This window comes from Brassica napus, chromosome A1 (assembly GCF_020379485.1).
Source record: "Brassica napus cultivar Da-Ae chromosome A1, Da-Ae, whole genome shotgun sequence".
Taxonomy (NCBI): Eukaryota; Viridiplantae; Streptophyta; class Magnoliopsida; order Brassicales; family Brassicaceae; genus Brassica; species Brassica napus.
In genome coordinates this window covers 24,466,771-24,484,958 of record NC_063434.1, presented here as the reverse complement: position 1 = coordinate 24,484,958, position 18,188 = coordinate 24,466,771, and the positions used below count along the sequence as shown (strand labels likewise).

At 35.2% G+C, this 18,188-nt stretch overlaps 2 protein-coding genes across 2 annotated transcripts; both read left to right on the top strand.

Moving 5' to 3' along the window:
• Nucleotides 1-1,692: 1,692 nt before the first annotated feature.
• On the top strand, nucleotides 1,693-2,471 carry LOC106425250. The gene is made up of 3 exons (XM_022693991.2): nucleotides 1,693-1,815; nucleotides 1,891-2,070; nucleotides 2,145-2,471. Exons 1-3 carry the CDS (start codon nucleotides 1,693-1,695, stop codon nucleotides 2,469-2,471), a joined length of 630 nt encoding a protein of 209 aa, XP_022549712.2.
• A 7,188-nt stretch (nucleotides 2,472-9,659) lies between these two features.
• LOC111200635 lies at nucleotides 9,660-12,689 on the top strand. Its single transcript, XM_022691868.2, has 11 exons — nucleotides 9,660-10,106; nucleotides 10,192-10,267; nucleotides 10,345-10,431; nucleotides 10,521-10,634; nucleotides 10,732-11,067; nucleotides 11,146-11,426; nucleotides 11,519-11,618; nucleotides 11,707-11,766; nucleotides 11,847-11,933; nucleotides 12,012-12,140; nucleotides 12,229-12,689. The coding sequence occupies exons 1-11, from the start codon at nucleotides 10,069-10,071 to the stop codon at nucleotides 12,514-12,516; spliced, it is 1,596 nt and encodes a 531-aa protein (XP_022547589.1). The 5' UTR covers nucleotides 9,660-10,068; the 3' UTR covers nucleotides 12,517-12,689.
• The last annotated feature ends 5,499 nt before the right edge of the window (nucleotides 12,690-18,188 follow it).

Here is an 18,188-nt window from a genome sequence, read left to right as displayed (position 1 = left end):
AGACAAAAAGCCGAAGACCACAAAAGTCTCTTGCAAGACAAAAAGCCGAAGACCACAAATATCATCAGATTTTTCAATAGCTCTGTAGGTCCGACCCATAGCATAGGCAAAGTAAACGGTCGCTTAGACCCCAAAATTTTTTTTGAAGTTTTTAAGTTTAAGAAAAAAAGTCCAAAAAAAATTTCATATTTTTTATCTTAAAAAAAGAATCCAAACTTTTTTAATCTAAATAGGACATTTAGTAATGATGGGTCATCCCTGTCCCAAAACCGAGGCCGACCTTAGGAAGCTTCTCCCCAGATCATTGGGTAGGCTTGAAATTCTTCTTTTTTTAAATCTATGGCTCTGAATGGTGACTGCGGATTGAGCGGTACGGCTGATATAGTTTACAGAGTCTATATGAGTTTGTAAAGTTGTTGACAAAAAAAAATAGTTCTGTTGGAATTTTGTTATGTAAGCATCTACATATGACACATATGGTAGTTGTAGAGTGTATATGTTTTGGAGATCCGACAAGCTATGTAAATTTTTCAATGGGGAAATGTTTTACATCTAATTCAAAAGATGTGGTAAAAAAATATAATGTGATGATTATATATGGTTTTAAAATATAATTGTCTGGTGTATGTCAGTTACGTTTTAGCATTTAGACAAAACTATGTAAAATTTTAATTCTGAAAAATTAGAAGAGGGCAAGAGCTCAGTATATATAACCCCGCACACACCCGGGTCAAGAGACCGGATCGCTTCAAAGAAACTGGTCCAAAGTTCCATCAACTTATTGTCTCCACTAGGATCACAAGCCCAAGTTACTAAGCTCGACAATATATATGTAAAGCAGAAGAGGTTGTAGATAAAATAATGTGATGAAAATTATAAGAAAATTTGAATATTTTTTTTTTGCTTTTCATTATATTAAAGTTTGATGTTTTCACTTTGATGACAAAAAAAAAAGAAAAGATGTTTTCACTTTTTCTTTATTTTACATCATGGAAAAATCAAAAATACTAATTCCAATTCAAAATGCAATGTCGAGATTCAAAATAACAACAATATTCAACATTCAATGTATAAACACACTAAGAACACATGAAATTCAAAACTAATTTATGTCCTTGAGTAGACTATTCTTTCGTTCTATTTATATTTCCGATATGAATGTCGGCAGCTCAACAACATTGGCTTGATCAACAACTCTACGAACATCATTGATTTGACCAACAACTTTTCCGTATCTAATTTTCGTTACTCTTCACAATATCATTATTTTACTCGTGTTGCATCCCTTTTAAAATGTATTCAAAAAAATTGTTGAAGCTTATTGTAACTCAAATAGCAACGTTGATTCATGACAAAAAGTTGATCTAAGTATATATGTTCTCTAACATTTTGTAAACACTGCGTGTACATTTTTTTACGTTTTTGTTAAGTTGAATTCATTGAATCTTATCGATTAAACATCAACATTAGCAAAAAGATTTAAATGATAGAAAACTTTGTTATCTAATTATTGTTCAGAACAAATCATATCATATATCATATGATTGACAAATAGAAGATGATAATTCAAATGAATGGGTTGATCATCTAAAATGACATGTCCTTGGTTGTCTCTCTTTAGTTTGGGTACACTCTCTTCATTTATACTCATTTCTCCAGTTATATATTCTTTGGTTGTATTGTAATGCAGTTATGATCCAACCTGCTTTCACTGTTTTCGCAACCATAACCACTAGTCCTAATCTTCACGTTGGGATCAATCTCGACCGCTGCTACATCAACATGGAGTTCGCCTCCAAAGGTTCTCTCCACAACGTCATGATCTCTAGTTCCTTGGCAGACCCATGCCAGAGATGATGATCGGACGTGATGCTCTTATGATCCTTCAAGGACTCGAAGCTCTTCACTCCCAGGGATACGTTCACTGTGATCAAGCCTGCCAACGTTCTTCTCTTCCCTTCCAAGACTTTCGGAGAGCAGTGGGATCTCAAGCTTGCCGATTTCGGTTTATCCAAGGAACCGGGCACGGATTCTTCTAGGTCGGTTTTGTCTGGTGGTTCGCCCGCCGCAGTACATGCCCCCTGAGTCTTTGGGACTCAACGGAGTGAATATGGTCGGACCTTCCGTTGATATGTGGTCTCTAGGGTGAGTGGTTCTTCAGATGTTTGGTGGCTGTCCAAAGAAGATGGGAGATTGCTACGCCATGGAGGCTTCCCAGACTTGTGTCTCCAGTGGCCAATGACTTCTTTAGAAAGTGGATGGAAGTGCAGCCCTCACGCAGAGCCACCGCAGCGGATCTGTTGAAACATCTTTTTGTTGCACCGCACAGAGTCGTGAGGAGTGTGATTCCACTAAGTCCAGATCAGATGTACTGTCCTCCTGCGATCATACGGTATGCTAGACGACAAGGAGGACCGATGATGATGATGATGACTATGGCTCCACCAAGACCTGGAGATTTGATCTGCTGAGATCCAATCAAGCACTAAAAAAAATAGAGGAGCTAGGGTTTCGGTTGTTAAAGAGTCGTGTATAGGTTTCAGTTGAGTCCATGTCTTAATTTCAGTTGGTGATTAGTTTAGTCATGTGTTTGGTACTTGTCTGCTAAGTTTCAGACCCTCTAATTTCTTTTAGGTTCAAGTCTTGCTGTATTTGTAATGCATCTTCCTCTTTTATATCAGAGATTATTAAGTGTTTGATTCTTTGATATCATCTAGTTATGAGTTAAACAGCTACTCCAGCTATGGAAGGAATCTTCCTAAAAACAACAGAGATACCTTTGACTGTTTTCTTCCCTCTGCTTTCACTGTTTGATATGTTCCAATTCCGAACTATCTCCTTACCAAAGCAAAACCTGTCATGACCCGAAATTTTATTGAATCGCTTTAGCATTAATGTTCTGTTTTATCTTCAATGCATCAACATTGAAGGTGGCAATCTCTCGAATCATCTCCTCTCATGCCTCTATATCTCATAACACAATCTCAAAAAGACTTTTTTGTTCTTTTAATTTTATATGTCAAACGAAAAATCATAAAATTAAAATGGAAACGTTAATATTTTTTATTTGATTTATACAATTTGATAAAAATATTTCAAAAATCCAAAAACGTTGTTTTCCATATTTTCGAAAAAATCATCAAAATATGATTAAAAACGATTTTAAAACGATTTTAAAAATCAGAGTTTCTCCTGAAATGGAGGATCATTCATTTGCTTAGATTCTCTGGTATATATGGAAAGGTAGAAACAACAAAGTTTTTAGCAATTTGGATATGGACCCGAGAGATACTCTCAAACTGGCAGAAACGGAATCGTTACTTTGGGTGGAAGCACAAAATTCTCAGACTCAAGACATGGAACGCACCCAAATTCATGTATCTTCGATAATAACGAGTATACCAGGTAGATGGTGTTTTACAGACGGATCTTGGAAAAATGAGGATAGTTTTTCAGGACAAGGATGGTATAGTACCCTGGAAGGCTACGATGGACTAATGGGAGCAAGGAACACGAGAGCGAGTCAGTCGCCACTACACTCAGAGATAGAGGCCCTTATATGGGCAATGGAATGTATGAGGAATCTTAGACAAGCATGGGTTACTTTTGCAACGGATAGTGCTCAATTGGTGAAGATGGTGTCGGAACCAGAAGAGTGGCCAGCCTTTGCAAGCTATTTGGAAGACATAAAAGTTTTAAAGAGGAGTTTCAACAGCTCAGAGATCATTCATATACCACGGACACAGAACTCAAAGGCGGACAGTCTCACACGCAGTGCAAGAAAGCAACCGTCGTTTGTCGTCCATATGGATGCAGAGCTACCGGAATGGTTCGCAGAGTCTACATGAATCTGTTTTGTTTGCTGACAAAAAAAAAAAATATATTTTTTTTGAATTTGAAAGGTATAGAATTTAAATATTTGCCCATGGGTTCACTAATCCATAGGAGGGGTTAGGGTTTAGTTTTGATAACCGGGAAGGATTTAATTTGGGAATTTAGATTTTGTTCAAAAAAAGAATTATGAAATAGGGGCATAGGAGACTCTAGGATCCCATAAAAGATTTGGCATTTCACATTTGGGGCACGCTAGAAGTTGGCTCACCTGGTTCAGGTTTTGCTTGTTGTTTGTGCAGGAACACGTACGACTCAGCGTCCTACTGTACCAGAAGCAGAAACTGTAACCAATGTGACAGAAGACAATGCATCTGATCAGCCAAGACTAAGACTTTTGTCACCTTACACAATATGAGATTAAGAGAGATGAGGTAAAGCATTCTACGTTAAGTGTGGTCAATTGTTATTACTTCTTATGTGAGCTGAGTGACTTAAATGCTTGGACATGAAGCCTCCAACATCACCGCTTCCATCTCCAGTCATCACTCATTAGTTATTTGTGAACGAGTTGGGCTTAAACCCTGGTGCTTCTTCCTAAGGAATAATATCTTATCCTCTAATACTAAGAGCATGTGCAATGGTGAGACCAATCCATGAATCCTTAGCATTTTTTTAATAATTTTTTTCCTTTTTGGTTGTTGTTTGAATAGTTAAGGATTCGAATCAAAATTGCTCGTCCAATGGTGTTTCCAAAGATGGAGTCCTTAGGAATAATTTTTTTTTAAAAAATTGAAATTGAAATTTTATTAATTGCATGATTAAAAATAAAGATACAAGAAAAGAGAAGTTTAAAAATGTATAAGTTTAAAAACTATAAGTTTTACAATGTAATTTTTTAAGAAAAAAATTTATAAGCTATAAGCTAAAGAATTTCTATATAAGTTTCATTTAATATGGTTTCTATAAGTATGATAGAAATTTAAAAATGTCTACGTTTGATACAAATTTAAAAATGTTTACAAGCCAAATTCAAGTTTAACACACTAGCCTTAGCCGAAAACAACATAAGAGAAGCATATAAGATAAGAAACACGATTACACTTGTGGCAACTTCGAGTTGTAGCAACAAGATTTTACAGTAGTACCAAAAGGAAAGAAAAGGAAACAAGTTCTGATAGAGACGAAACAAACCGAAAGAGATAACTAGCTAGAGAGGAAACAAGTTTGATAGAGAGGAAACACAGCAAAACAGATATCTATTTCCGGTCACAATCACTCCTAAATCACCCGTGAGCTAGAAGCAATGTGAGCTGCAGAACAAGACAAAACAAGTTAAAGCACAAGCAATGTAGTAAAAGAAATAACAAGCAAGTTAAAGACTCACCATTCTTTCTGCTCAAGTGTTCAATAGTTCAGAACACTCTTTCCTTTATGGACATACACACATTAATGGAGTAGTTTTCCCATCTCCAACCACATTGAACACAAATAAGTCTCCTATGGCGCATCTGTTATCAAGACAGAACTTTCTCCAGCCTCTTCTGATGTAATACATGTCGTCTGATTCGCTAAATCGCAAACTCGCAGTCCATGAATTTCTCTCTTTGTTCACAAGTATTATCTCTTGGCATTGTTTGTTCAAAGCAGTAGATTGCGTAGCTTCCACAGGAAGATACTGCAAACACAGAACGTAAAGACACAGAACAGACCAAACCATATATTTGACTAACTAAATATGGTCTATACGTTTGAAATTTGACTCACAAGTTTGTCTTCTTCTAGATTTGAAGCAGTGACCTCCGCCAAAAAACAGTAGTCAAATGAGAAAGAAGACATTGCCCTTGTTCCTCCTGAAATAAAAGAACCAAAATTCCACGTCAAAACATCTCACAACAGCTACGACCAAAACGATGAACTTTGATTGAAACTTACTAATCTCATTGTCATCAGCATCACCTGCGTCGGCTTCTTCCTTGATGATGTCAGGATCTGTATACTGAATCTCACAACAGCTAGGACCAAAAGGAGTGACATGAAACACCATGTCTCCTTCGTGTTTGAAGATGACAATGTCACCGATTCGAAGGTCATGTGCTGTGGCAAAATCTTTCCAACCTCCAGTGAGTCTCCTGCCTTCTTGTATCACTTCCCAATTTTATCTGAAGCGTCCGATCTTAGTTTCCATGTTTTCTGGTTCGTCTTCCCTTCTATGTGCTTTGAGAAGAAGCCAAGTGGTATTGTCTGCAAGAAAAGGCAAAGTTAATCAAACAAGAAATACATCTAATCAATAAACGAATGTAAACAAATAGAGAGAGTGAGGTTCTTACGATGCCACTGTAGAAACAAGGAAGCAGAGGCTTAAAGAAATGAGGTTCATGTGGATTTGCCATCTGCAAACAAGAAACGAATGTAAACAATATCAACAATGAATTTTCAAGCAAACTAAATCAGAGTAAAAGGATAAAAGAACAAACGAGAAGATTATCAAATCAATTAAAAACCCGAGTAAGAACAAACGACAACAAATCATCACCAAAAATTATCAAATCAGAGGGATCGAGTTAAGAACAAACGAAAACACTTGAGCAGAAAACACAAAACCCTAACTACAAACGACCTAAACCCCAAATCGTTTGAAACCAAAATCCTTTTCAAACCCTAACTACAAACGACCTGAACCCCAAATCGATTGAAAACCTATTTTTTCGAAAACCTAATTTCAAACGTAAATATCCTCAAATCGATTGAAAACACAAAACCGAACACTAAATTGACAGGAAAACAACATCGAACCTAATCTAAATCCCTAAATCGGCAAGAGAAGGGTTCGATTCTACCTTCGTAGCGGGACGGTTCCAATTCGCCTTTCCTCGAGAGCTTTTCTTTTTTTCTCGGCTTCGGTCGAAAATAATTTTTTTTTTTTTTTGGTATACGAAAGACGAAAGCCGACCCAACGAATCATCCGCTGCCACGTCTCTAGGATCAACACCTTTAAATCCTTATGTAAGGATTAATCCTTAGCTTATTCAGCTCAAATAATATTATTATAATCCGAAAAACATATGATTATGCGCTAAGGACCATCAACGTTCCCCCGTTACAGCTGCTCTAACTTCAGATTATTACAAAATGAGCTAGAGAGAAAGAGGGCAATTAAGTTTTTGCTGATGTGAATCAGGGAGCTTATTTGTAGAGTAATACAACATATTCAATTTGATAAACCATTTGTGTTCCTCTCACATAATATATAATCCAGATTTATTATCATTAAAGGATTTTATAAACTTTGGATCTATCTTATATACTCAACTTTACATATATAACGTTAAATGTTTTAATAAAACTGTATATATTACACAGTTTTTTTTTGGTAAAAGAAAATATATAGCATATTTATATTACACAAAAATTTAAAAAGATATGAAAAAATTGAAGTTTTTTACTTTTTAGTGTTGTATACTCCATAAGAGCAGGCCCGTCCCTGCATTAAAGCAGGTGAAGCAATGGCTTTAGGCCACATATTAGAAAAATAAAATATAGGCCACATTGTTCCAAAATTAATTGCAGATCAAATGGTTATAGTGAAGAAGTTAGTGTTCCTATTTCCTCTGGTTCGAGCGACGCCATAATACATTTTGCTATAATTGTTTTGGTAACTTACTATAAAGGCCACACGACTTTTGACATGCTTTAAGCCTCAATTTTTTTGGGACGGCACTGCATAAGAGAAATATTTTTTACTGATTATAACGATGCATAGAAGTACAAGTTACTGTGTGCATGGCCAAGGGCTAACACTCATGAAGCATCAGTGTTATCTGCTAAAGTTTACATAAAAGTGTAAGGCATAACACACTCTTGTATGGACAATTTTGTGCATACTTTACACGACCAACTATAAAACACTGGCAGAAAATAGTAATTCTAGATTACTGGGTGCATGGTAAGAAGAGTCGACATACTTGGGAGTTAGTTTGTGTTGAAAATGTGGCAATCGAGACAAGAACTTAGAAGACAAGAAAGAGTTGTCGCCTTACGTCTCGGAGAGAAAACTACGGAACATAAACATGGGAAACCACAAAACGAAGAACACAATCCCAAACTATGAATCTTCTATAAACTCTCTCTTGGATTCTCTTTATCTCTTTTTATATATTCTCAAAAGTTTTGTTTTGTCATATAGTCTGATCATGAATATACTTGAATTTACGTTTAGCCACATGGAATAAGTCCAAACAAAACCAACTCTAGCAATATTTTGCAAATATGTTATTTTTTTTAATAATGTTATCGATGATATCGCGCCAAAACTTGTGTTGTGTCATTGACTATTGAGTACTAGTCTGTTACAACTTACAACATTAAATAGCACATTTATTTTAGAAAATATGTATCTCTAATAGTACGTTGCCTATAGTAGATTTGTTATAGCAAGAGGTTTTGACAGCTTGCTCACCTTTCATCGCTTTTAAGGCTTTCCTTTACCATTTCAATCAAGTGCTTGCCACTCCATGCACAATCTCTTTAATCAAAAGGCATCCACCAAAGTAACCTTTGTTGTCATTTACTATTAGTAATTCTTGCGGATAATGCTTTGTCAAAAGAAGTTTTCTTTTATATTCGTGAAATGCTTTTACAAAATTTTGAATGTTTAGTGGAGCTTAGAAAGGTTCCACTTGACTAGTATATATGGCCAAACCATATACACGACGTGGAACCAAAATTTCAAGAGAATCTCATGTTTTTCAATAAATTGTTGCAAATGTTAAATAGCTCTCCCACGAAAAATACTACCAGTATATCCAAATTTATTGTTATGTCCATATAAAAGAAATTAACTTATAAATCTGGTAATGTATCATGGAAATAAAACTAGCACAAGCGTACAATCATGCACCAAGTAATTTAGAATCTTGTGTAATAAATTCTGATGATCATGTTCAGGTCAGGTCCTATATATAACCGATTAAATCATAACGGAAAATTTGACCCCAAAAAAATCATAAAGGAAATTAGGATATAAATTACTATACTAACTTTTTTTTATATCATTTAGTTTTTTTTTACAATATTTAGTTCCTATATAAAACTTGATGTATAAAGTTAGCCCACAACCCGTCTTGATTATCATCTGAGAACCACAATATGATGATAAAGATGAGTTAACATTACAAGTTTACACACATACACAAGCCCTTTCTCAAAAAAAGAAAGTTCACACAAACACAGGAAATCTCCAATTTGTAAGTGGTCCTTGGTGATTTTTGTTTGCATGAAAAAGGTTACTTTTTACAAAACACCAGACCCGATGTCAAACCAATAATTACATATTATTTGTTTCTTTTGATGCAATTACCCAAAAAGAGAGACAGTTTGTTTTATTTTAAGAAACTTTATTTTAATAATAATAGTGTCTCAATCAAAGGCATGTTTCTTTCTAAGATCGGACTGGTCAAATATTGAAATTATGAATCATGAAATAGATAGATAGCCAAATTATTTCTACAATGATTATGCAAATGGTCATATCCGACAACGAGTTATATTCAGATGAAACTTTGACCACGCGATAGATATTAAAACAATTGTGTTTATCATTCACAAAATACTCGAATTTAACATAAATATGTGAACGATAAGAGAATAAAATGTAATTTTATCCAAGGTAAACCATATTGTGGAAAAAAAAACTAATAAACCCCAAAATTTTTTGACGCCAATTATAACTAAAAATAAATTTTGAAAATTAAAACTAGAAAAATATAAATTAAGACTAATCAATATGTCCTTATTGTGTTCTTGTTTTTGTGATATTCATTTTGTGCCCAATCCTAACAAAACAATGCGCATGATTATGTGTATACGCATTTACTGTAACCTAAAGAAGTTAGGTGAAAGAAGAGATGAAAAAATAATACTAGTATCAAACAGTTTAGTACTTTTACTTTTCCTATGACAAATATTTTCTATAAAAAATACATTTTATACTAAGATAATTTTTCTTTATTTTAGTGAGTAGTCTCATTCAATTTGTGGTATAATGTTTATTCGTTGTTTCATCTGTTTTTGACCTTTCCTTTATTCTTCTGTAACTTTTTTGTCACTATCTAATTATTTTATATGTCTCATTAATGCTTTGTTTCAGTGAATATCAGCTGCTTAGTCGTTTTTACTTCTGATTTTTAATATAACAAGTTGTTCACCGAAGCAAACCCTTCAGAGTTCAGATCATTCATGACAACAACAAATTCGATTCACAACCGTTCAAGAAGGTTCTGTCTCTTCTACTCCATTACTTTATAATTAATTTAGCAGTCCTGTCTTAACAAGTGTCTGTGTTGTCCACCATTTTTCCAGTGATCCAGTCCTCAAAAAATCTCTCAAAACCAACAAATCAAGTGAAGCCACTCACAACATCGATAGATTTCACATGGTCTGAACACTCAACTTTGTTTGTTAAAGCTTTTTTCTTCACGGCTCATCAAATTAACATGAGTTTTTGTTCTTTAGGATCAAACGTTGCAGAGAGAGATAGAACAGCTCAAATCTCTTGTAAAATGCAGAAAACTACAGCCCCAGGGAGTGTCATGTGATGAGGTTTGAAGAAAGTTTTATCTAAGGATTGTCTCAAGTTCTTTAAGAAAATCAAAACAGATCTTAAAATCTTTAAAACTCTTTATGTTCAGATTGATTTGCTGCTTCAAGAAGATGAACTTTTAGTACGGGGTGAGTTGGAGACAGTTCTCAGACGCAAACTGTTCTTGGAAGATTGTAGAAACGAAGATCCTTCTATCCCCAAGGTTATAGAAAACAACTAACCTTTGGCTACCTTGTAACACAAGTAAGCTATTGAGTAATCTTCTCTGAGATTTTTTTTTTAATGGTTTCTTGATTTAGGAAGCAAAGAAACTGGTGAGCGAAATCGCAGGCTTGGAGCTGCAAGTGATGTACTTAGAAAGATATCTTCTTTTGTTATACCGAAGGTTCTTCAACAACAGAATTACAAGTAACTTAGAACCAGAGGAGAAAGAGATATCAGAGGATCTTCTTGTGTCTACTAATCTCATTGAGTCCCCAAAAACTGCGGTCTGCAGCCCGCAGAAAGTTCTAGAGGACTCTGGAATATTCCGCAGCCATTCATCGTTGTCTCATTGTTCAGGCTATTCCTTTAGAATGTCTCCCCAAGCAATGGACTCATCATACCATCACTCTCTTCCTTTCTCAATGCTTGAGGTAAAAGCAACTTTAGGTAAACTGATGTTACTGAGTTTTTTAATAAAAAAAAACTAATATGCTTTTTTTTTGTTACAGCAAGCTGATATCAATGTGATGGTTGGGACATATGTTTCTGAAAATGTTACCAAATCACCAAACAGTTTGTCTGAAGAGATGATCAAGTGTATCTCAGAAGTATTTCGTAAACTTGGGAATCAAGAATCATTGGATGATGATCAAGAATCTAGTAGTCCATTTCGCAGAAAGGGGAAGCTGAAGGTTACTAGCCGGCCTTACGATAAGTTACTAATGGTGAAATCTCTATGTAGAGATTCTGACAACTTAAATGAAGTTGAACCTGCTTTAAAGCATTTCAGGTTACTATTAATAACCACCTCTCTTGGTTTATATTAGTCAGAATATGTTATTTATTTAATTGTATCATTGTTCTTCAATGTAAAATGTTTAGGTCGCTTGTTAATAAGTTAGAAGGAGTTAATCCAAGGAAGTTGAATCATGAAGAGAAGCTAGCTTTCTGGATCAACATACACAACTCTTTGGTTATGCATGTAATGCTTTTGAAACTAAATTTTCAACTTGATAAATCTCTGTAAGACATTAACTTGTGTTCTTGGGTTTACTTTTCTCCTTTTGCAGTCGATTCTTGTCTACGGGAACCCTAAAAACAGTATGAAAAGAGTATCTGGATTGCTGAAGGTAGTAGGATTGTCTTACTTGACTCTCAAGTCACAGTTAAGTAACAATATCAACAGCTAGTTTTTCTGTGTATAATATAGGCAGCATATAATGTTGGAGGTCGAAGCTTGAACTTAGATACAATTGAGACTTCGATTCTTCGTTGCCGTGTCTCTCGTCCAGGACAGGCAAGTTTAGTCTTCTTTCAAGTTGGCTCAGAGTTTTCGAAGTTCATTTGAGAGCTTGAAGGATTTGCATATTAGCAGGTGTTTAGGTTCTTGTTTGCTTCTAAACCAAAGGGTAAAGCTGGAGACTTGGGTAAAGATTATGCTATAACTCACCCTGAGCCTCTTCTTCATTTCGCGCTTTGCTCTGGGAACTTCTCAGATCCATCAGTAAGCAACTCAAACATGTTCCTTGTGTTACACGCTTCCACTTGAAGGATTATGTATGTTTTGAACAACACACGTATGATTCTTATAGGTCCGTATATATACGCCGAAGAACGTAATGATGGAGCTAGAATGCGGCAAAGAAGAGTATGTAAGATCAAACGTAGGAATATCCAAAGACAACAAGATTCTTTTGCCGAAGCTGGTTGAGTTATATGCCAAGGACATTGAACTTTGCCATGTCGGCATTCACGACATGATCGTGAACCATCTGCCTTGTGATGCAAGAAATAAAATCCACCAGTGTGTGAACAAGAAGCATGGAAGATTCACCATCGATTGGGTCGCACATGATTTCAGATTCAGGTTGCTTCTTTGAGAAGAAAACATCAGATGGTGAACTGAGAGTTTTATTTATTTATTTGAGAGTTGAATTGAAAAACTTGTACTATGCCAATTTTTCCAGTTATGGTTTTTCATGAAGATTGTTGAATTTAAAAAAAAAAAGGAACTTGTATTGTGGCAATCTTTCCAGTTATGGTTTCCCATGAAGATTGTGTTATGGTTAGTGGTTAACCTCAAGAACTTGGCTCTTGCAGGAACATTCTGTGAGATAACAAGTTAAATCCCACATCGGATATTAGACAAAGGAAAGTATAATATATAAAGAGATGTCCAACTCTAATAGTACGAGGCTTTTTGGAATGGAAACCAAAAAGTAAATCTATGCGGGCCAGCTTCTGAGGCCCAAAGTGGACAATATCGTACTAATAAGATAAGATAGAGTTGGACACGGGATTACACAATCCCAACAATTGGTATCAGAGCGGTTTGACAAAGAGATGCAAGAAGACTAAAATACACTTTAAGTAAGAACGGGTAGAAGAGGAAAGAGAAGGTACGTTGCAGAAACGTCAGAAGATCATGGAACCTTTAATGTGTTGTGGGAAAAACATTCTAAAAAGAAAGCCCTGCGATTACTGGTACAAGGTGGTGCCGAAGATGATTCGCCGAAGGAAACATACGAGATGAATGTGGTCCTTAGCTTGAGGGGGAGAATGTGAGATAACAAGTTAAGTCCCACATCGGATATTAGACAAAGGAAAGTCTAATATATAAAGAGATGTCCAACTCTAATAGTACGAGGCCTTTTGGAATGGAAACCAAAAAGTAAATCCATGCGGGCCAGCCTCTGAGGCCCAAAGTGGACAATATCGTACTAATAAGATAAGATTGAGTTGGACACAGGATTACACAATCCCAACACATTCATTATATCAAAATGTTATTATTGTCTCTACTCTTCTTCTTCTCTAAGATTAGTTACAACCCTAAACCTGGTTTTGCTTTTGCCATCTGTTTTTTTTTTTTTACTAGATAGCAAATTTTTTAATTATCAGAATATTTTGACTTACTCTGATACTAATAGTTTGAGAACTTTATTAAGTTGGGTTTTATGACTTCTATATTTAACTGGATCAAAGCCTTTTTATAAAATTCTTCTTTCTCTGTTTTTCTTTCTTCCTTTCCTCCATTTGTTCATACTGCTTGATAAAACCAACCAAGTCTGGTGGTTTCCCTTAGGAGTATTGTTTTGTATTATCTCAGATTATTATTCCTATGGTTTTGAGCAAACACATGCTTATCTGGTGGGTAATACACTCCCTGGATATTAATTTCTCTCTGTATTTTCAGACTGACGATATGATATAATGATAGAAGTTTTCTTTTCAAAACACACAAAGCCGAAATACAATAAAATGACAGAAACTAAGAGATCAAACTAACTGGAAAAAGAAGGTTCATCTCGCATTGGACAGCATAATGCCCTGCTTTACGGATTAAGGAAACCGAAACTCATAGAAAACCAAACAAAAGAAATAAACTTGGGCTTGTGCTGCAATACTACTGATCATGGCACTGTCTCCTTAGCCACTTTCATTAGAACCTGGCGGGTCTTCAATGGCTGCTTTACTCTTCTTCTTCTTCTGCCCAAACACTTCATCTACTGATGTGGGGACTCCTCTGCCAACCTCCTGAAAGAACCTTTTAGTACCTTGCCTCAAAGCTGGATTAACATCAGCACCTGATGGGTCTTCAATGGTTGCCTTACTATTCTTCTTCTGAACAAACACCTCAGCTAGCGATGTGGGGACTCCTCTGACAACATCCTGGAAGAACCTCTTTGCACCTTGCCTCAAAGCTGGATTAACATCAGCATGCTTTCTCAAGACCTTCTGTTGTCCGAGTGGAGCATTTCTGAGCATTATGTCACAGAATGCCTGGAGCAGTGGTGCCAGCTTTTTAGCCTCTTCCTTGCCATCTTCAAATTCCTTCCTAGGACCAGCATCCAAGAATGCCTCATCATAGGCAGTAGGGGTTCTATGATACACAGTAGGAATTTTCCTAATCTTAGCATCAAGCTCGAAGATCATGTCGATTTTGGTGATATTTAGAGCTATCAGGTCATTCAGGAACCCAGCAGCGCTAAAAGACTTCAAAACAGCAGCTGTTGTAGTCACCAAGGCAGCCCCAACAGGTGCACAGGTCATCCTCAATTTTATGGCATCTGGTAAGAGTCTACTGTCCTCATGTGCCTTCATTACCTTCCAAATCCTTGCAGGGGTTATCCAGTGAAAAGCAGATTGATGGAGCAAGTTACTTGGTAGGAAATTCCCAACATCTGGCATCAAGGAAGCTTTGAAGATATCAACATAACCCTTAATGTAATCAGATTTCAAGGCAGACAGGTAATGATGCCCCATTGTACGGAAGGTGTATTCAGCTGCCAGCGGTACTAGCCAAGCTACATCCCTTGCTGGTGCTAGAAGCTCGGTTATCAGGGCAATATCAGCAGTAGCAAGGGTAATGGGATCATTAGGAGCTGGTTCCATCTTGACTGCGCTCTGGTTTGAGAACCACCCTAGCTTTACAGCCTCCATCCTGGCTAACCCAAACCTAACATCATTGTTGTTTGTGGTATCAGCACAAATAGCCTTGTTAAGGATGTACACAGAAAAGAGGTAAGGTGCAGTGAAGTAATTCTTAGCTTTCTTGGTACCAACTTCTTCAAGCGGAACTTCGGGGATGGGTAAACCAGCAGGCAATACCAAGAACTCTTTTTCGGTCAATTTATCAAGCGGAATGGCTTCAACACTGTATGTCACCGTCACCATTAATCTCTTTCAAAGTATCAGCTGTAATGATGCCAGTGGGCATTGCAAGAAGGTTAGAAGTGGTTTGGTCCACATAGTAGGGAAACATAGAATGAACAGAATCTGGAGTCATCCAAGTGTCTGTGGCTGGACGACGAAATATGGACTAATATGATAGAAAATCTAAGACTGTAATTTTAAATATATATCAACCAAGTAACATAATTTATTATCCAACTACTTAAAGCTACATTTTGAAAAAGAGGTTGAAATTAATTAGTTGCTTATCTCAAAAAGTGAATTCATTTCCAACAAATCCTAATCAATACACATGCATAAACGGCACCCATAGAATAAAACACTATTTGACTCCAGAATAGTGACTACAAAGAAAGTAGTTGGGCAACAAATCCATAGTGAGTTTCATCGGCTCTCAAGATTGAAACTGGTCAAACTACTTGGCTTGGCTTATCGATAGAATAAAACACCAGCTATATGACTCTAGAATTGATTGCCCAACTACTTTCTTTGTAGTCCCGGAGATGTTTCTATTATTTTACCGGAGATGTTTACTCCCCAAGGCTTTAGAAACTTGTTACCATCCATCCCCTATGGCTATGGCCAGGAGTGACTCCAACTTTTAAACATCAAACATTTATGTACGAAATTCAAATCTATCAATTGATCACTACTTTCTTATTCTCTAAAGTAGTCCTCATCAATAGGTTTATATTCAGAATAGGATTATATATGTTTTAAGCACACATGGTTCTTATAGGTTCGTACTTATACGCCAAAGAACGTGATGATGGAGCTAGAATGCGGTAAAGAAGAGTATGTAAGATCAAATGTAGCAATATCCAAAGACAACAAAATTCTTTTGCCCAAGCGCTGGTTGAGTTATATGCCAAGGACACTGAACTTTGCCACGCTGGCATCAACGACATGATCGTGAACCATATGCCTTGTGATGCAAGAAATAAATTCAGCCGTGTGTGAACAAGAAGCATGGAAGATTCACCATCGATTGGGTCCCTCATGATTTCAGATTCATGTTACTTCTCTGAGAAGAAAACATCAGATTGTGAACCGATAATTTTTTATACTTGAGAGTTTAACGAGAAACTTGTATTGTGCCAACTTTTCCAGTTATGTTGTGTTATGGTTACAAGTCATGGAAAAAGTGCCGATCTTATTATCACTGAGAGCCTGGCTTTTGCATGAACATTTTGGTAAGCGTATCTATCTACTAGGCCTCGTATATATTGGCTTTGGCGACCAAAAACAATACGTGGGCTGTAAGTTAGGCCTCGTTAGATCGTTATCTATATCCACGTGGCTTTGATTGGTGACATGAGTTACAAATGATTAAGTTTGATTTATGTCCATAACTCAAAAATGTTACCAATCATGATTAATTTTTTATTTTTTGAGTTTGTGTTTGAGTTATCATGTGTTATCATTGAGGTACAATTTTGAGTTATCTCTTTTGTAAAATTGGTAAATCAAATAATTAATCAACATCAAGCCATTTTGTATGTATTAGAAGTTGATGTGGTAGTTATTTTGTTTTCTACGGATTATTACGGTTACTTTTAATTTTTTTAACAGTTTAATATATTAATTGCATGGTAATCATTTCTCAGTTTACTTTCCTTCACTTACCAAACCATTGTAAAAAATCACGTAATTATGCACTAGTTAGTCAAACTTTTTTTTATAGATTTTCTTATTTGAAATTAATTATTATTTAAAAAAAATTGTTAACTATGTTTGGTAACTCAAAATTTTATATACAAAATTATGAAAATATATAAATACCTTTCCTATAATATATATATATATATATATATCGAAGTATATTTCTATAATATTTTTATTATATATTTTATATTTTCAGTCTATTTTGTTAAATCTACCATAAATGTTATTTTTTGAAATAAAAAATACTACAATTTATACATCGAAAGTATTACCAGTCGATTATTTTAAAAAATAATAACTCATATTTTTACTGCGAACTCACTACATAAATCTGCAGTTTTTACCACATAATTTTTACTGCAAGTTACATCGGATTGTAACTTTTATTGTAAATCAACTCTAATACAACATGTCACCAGTCGGAGCCATTATCACAGCTATTACATCATGTAATATTTTGTTTAGTTTAGATGTGTTATAACTGAAATACTTTTGTATCCACGATATTTATCATTTTGAATGAAGAAAAGACTCCAGAAATGTTTATATGAGATTGTGCATACAAATTTTTGAATTATTTTTTAAAAAAAAACTAAAATCATAATCATTTTTCATTTTTCATTAAAATTCATTTTAAATATCTTCTTAGATGTTCAAAAGTAATTTACTCTACTTAACCGCCAGCATTATCAATTCTCATTCCGAAAGCAGAAATACTACAAATCCCAAATATGATTACTGCCAACTAATTAAGAACCAAGAAAATTGAGACATCAAACATCATTATTATGTTAATATCCATAAGTGAACCGAGTTTGGTTAACACATATAACCAAAATAACAAATTTCTTAAGTTCCTCATACAAAATAACCAAAATCATCATATTTGGTTGGGATCCACGATTCTTAAGGATCTATTCTTGTGGTTCAGTGAAAAGTTTGTCGTTACCACATATTATTTTTATAGATGTCAGAATATACATGTGATTAATGTTTTTAAGAGTTTTGTCAATGTGAGTTGTTAAACGATTCATATTAGTGTTTTCTCATGTTAAAACTCATGTTCAAATAAAATAGTATATGCATATATTAGATGCCAAAATAAAAATTAAATAACATGTGTGAATGAATTACTAAAGAAAAAATAACAAATCACTGCTAAATCAGACGAGTTAAATAAGAAGAAATATAA

Bases quoted from the DNA above. Each gene is read 5' to 3' on its own strand.
- LOC106425250 (XM_022693991.2), top strand. From the start codon at position 1,693: ATGATCCAACCTGCTTTCACTGTTTTCGCAACCATAACCACTAGTCCT. The intron at 1,816-1,890 runs GTCATGATCTCT...TGATCCTTCAAG, and splicing joins CCAAAGGTTCTCTCCACAAC to GACTCGAAGCTCTTCACTCC. The intron at 2,071-2,144 runs GTACATGCCCCC...TGTGGTCTCTAG, and splicing joins CTGGTGGTTCGCCCGCCGCA to GGTGAGTGGTTCTTCAGATG.
- LOC111200635 (XM_022691868.2), top strand. From the start codon at position 10,069: ATGACAACAACAAATTCGATTCACAACCGTTCAAGAAG. The intron at 10,432-10,520 runs GTTTGAAGAAAG...CTTTATGTTCAG, and splicing joins AGGGAGTGTCATGTGATGAG to ATTGATTTGCTGCTTCAAGA. The intron at 12,141-12,228 runs GTAAGCAACTCA...TGATTCTTATAG, and splicing joins GGAACTTCTCAGATCCATCA to GTCCGTATATATACGCCGAA.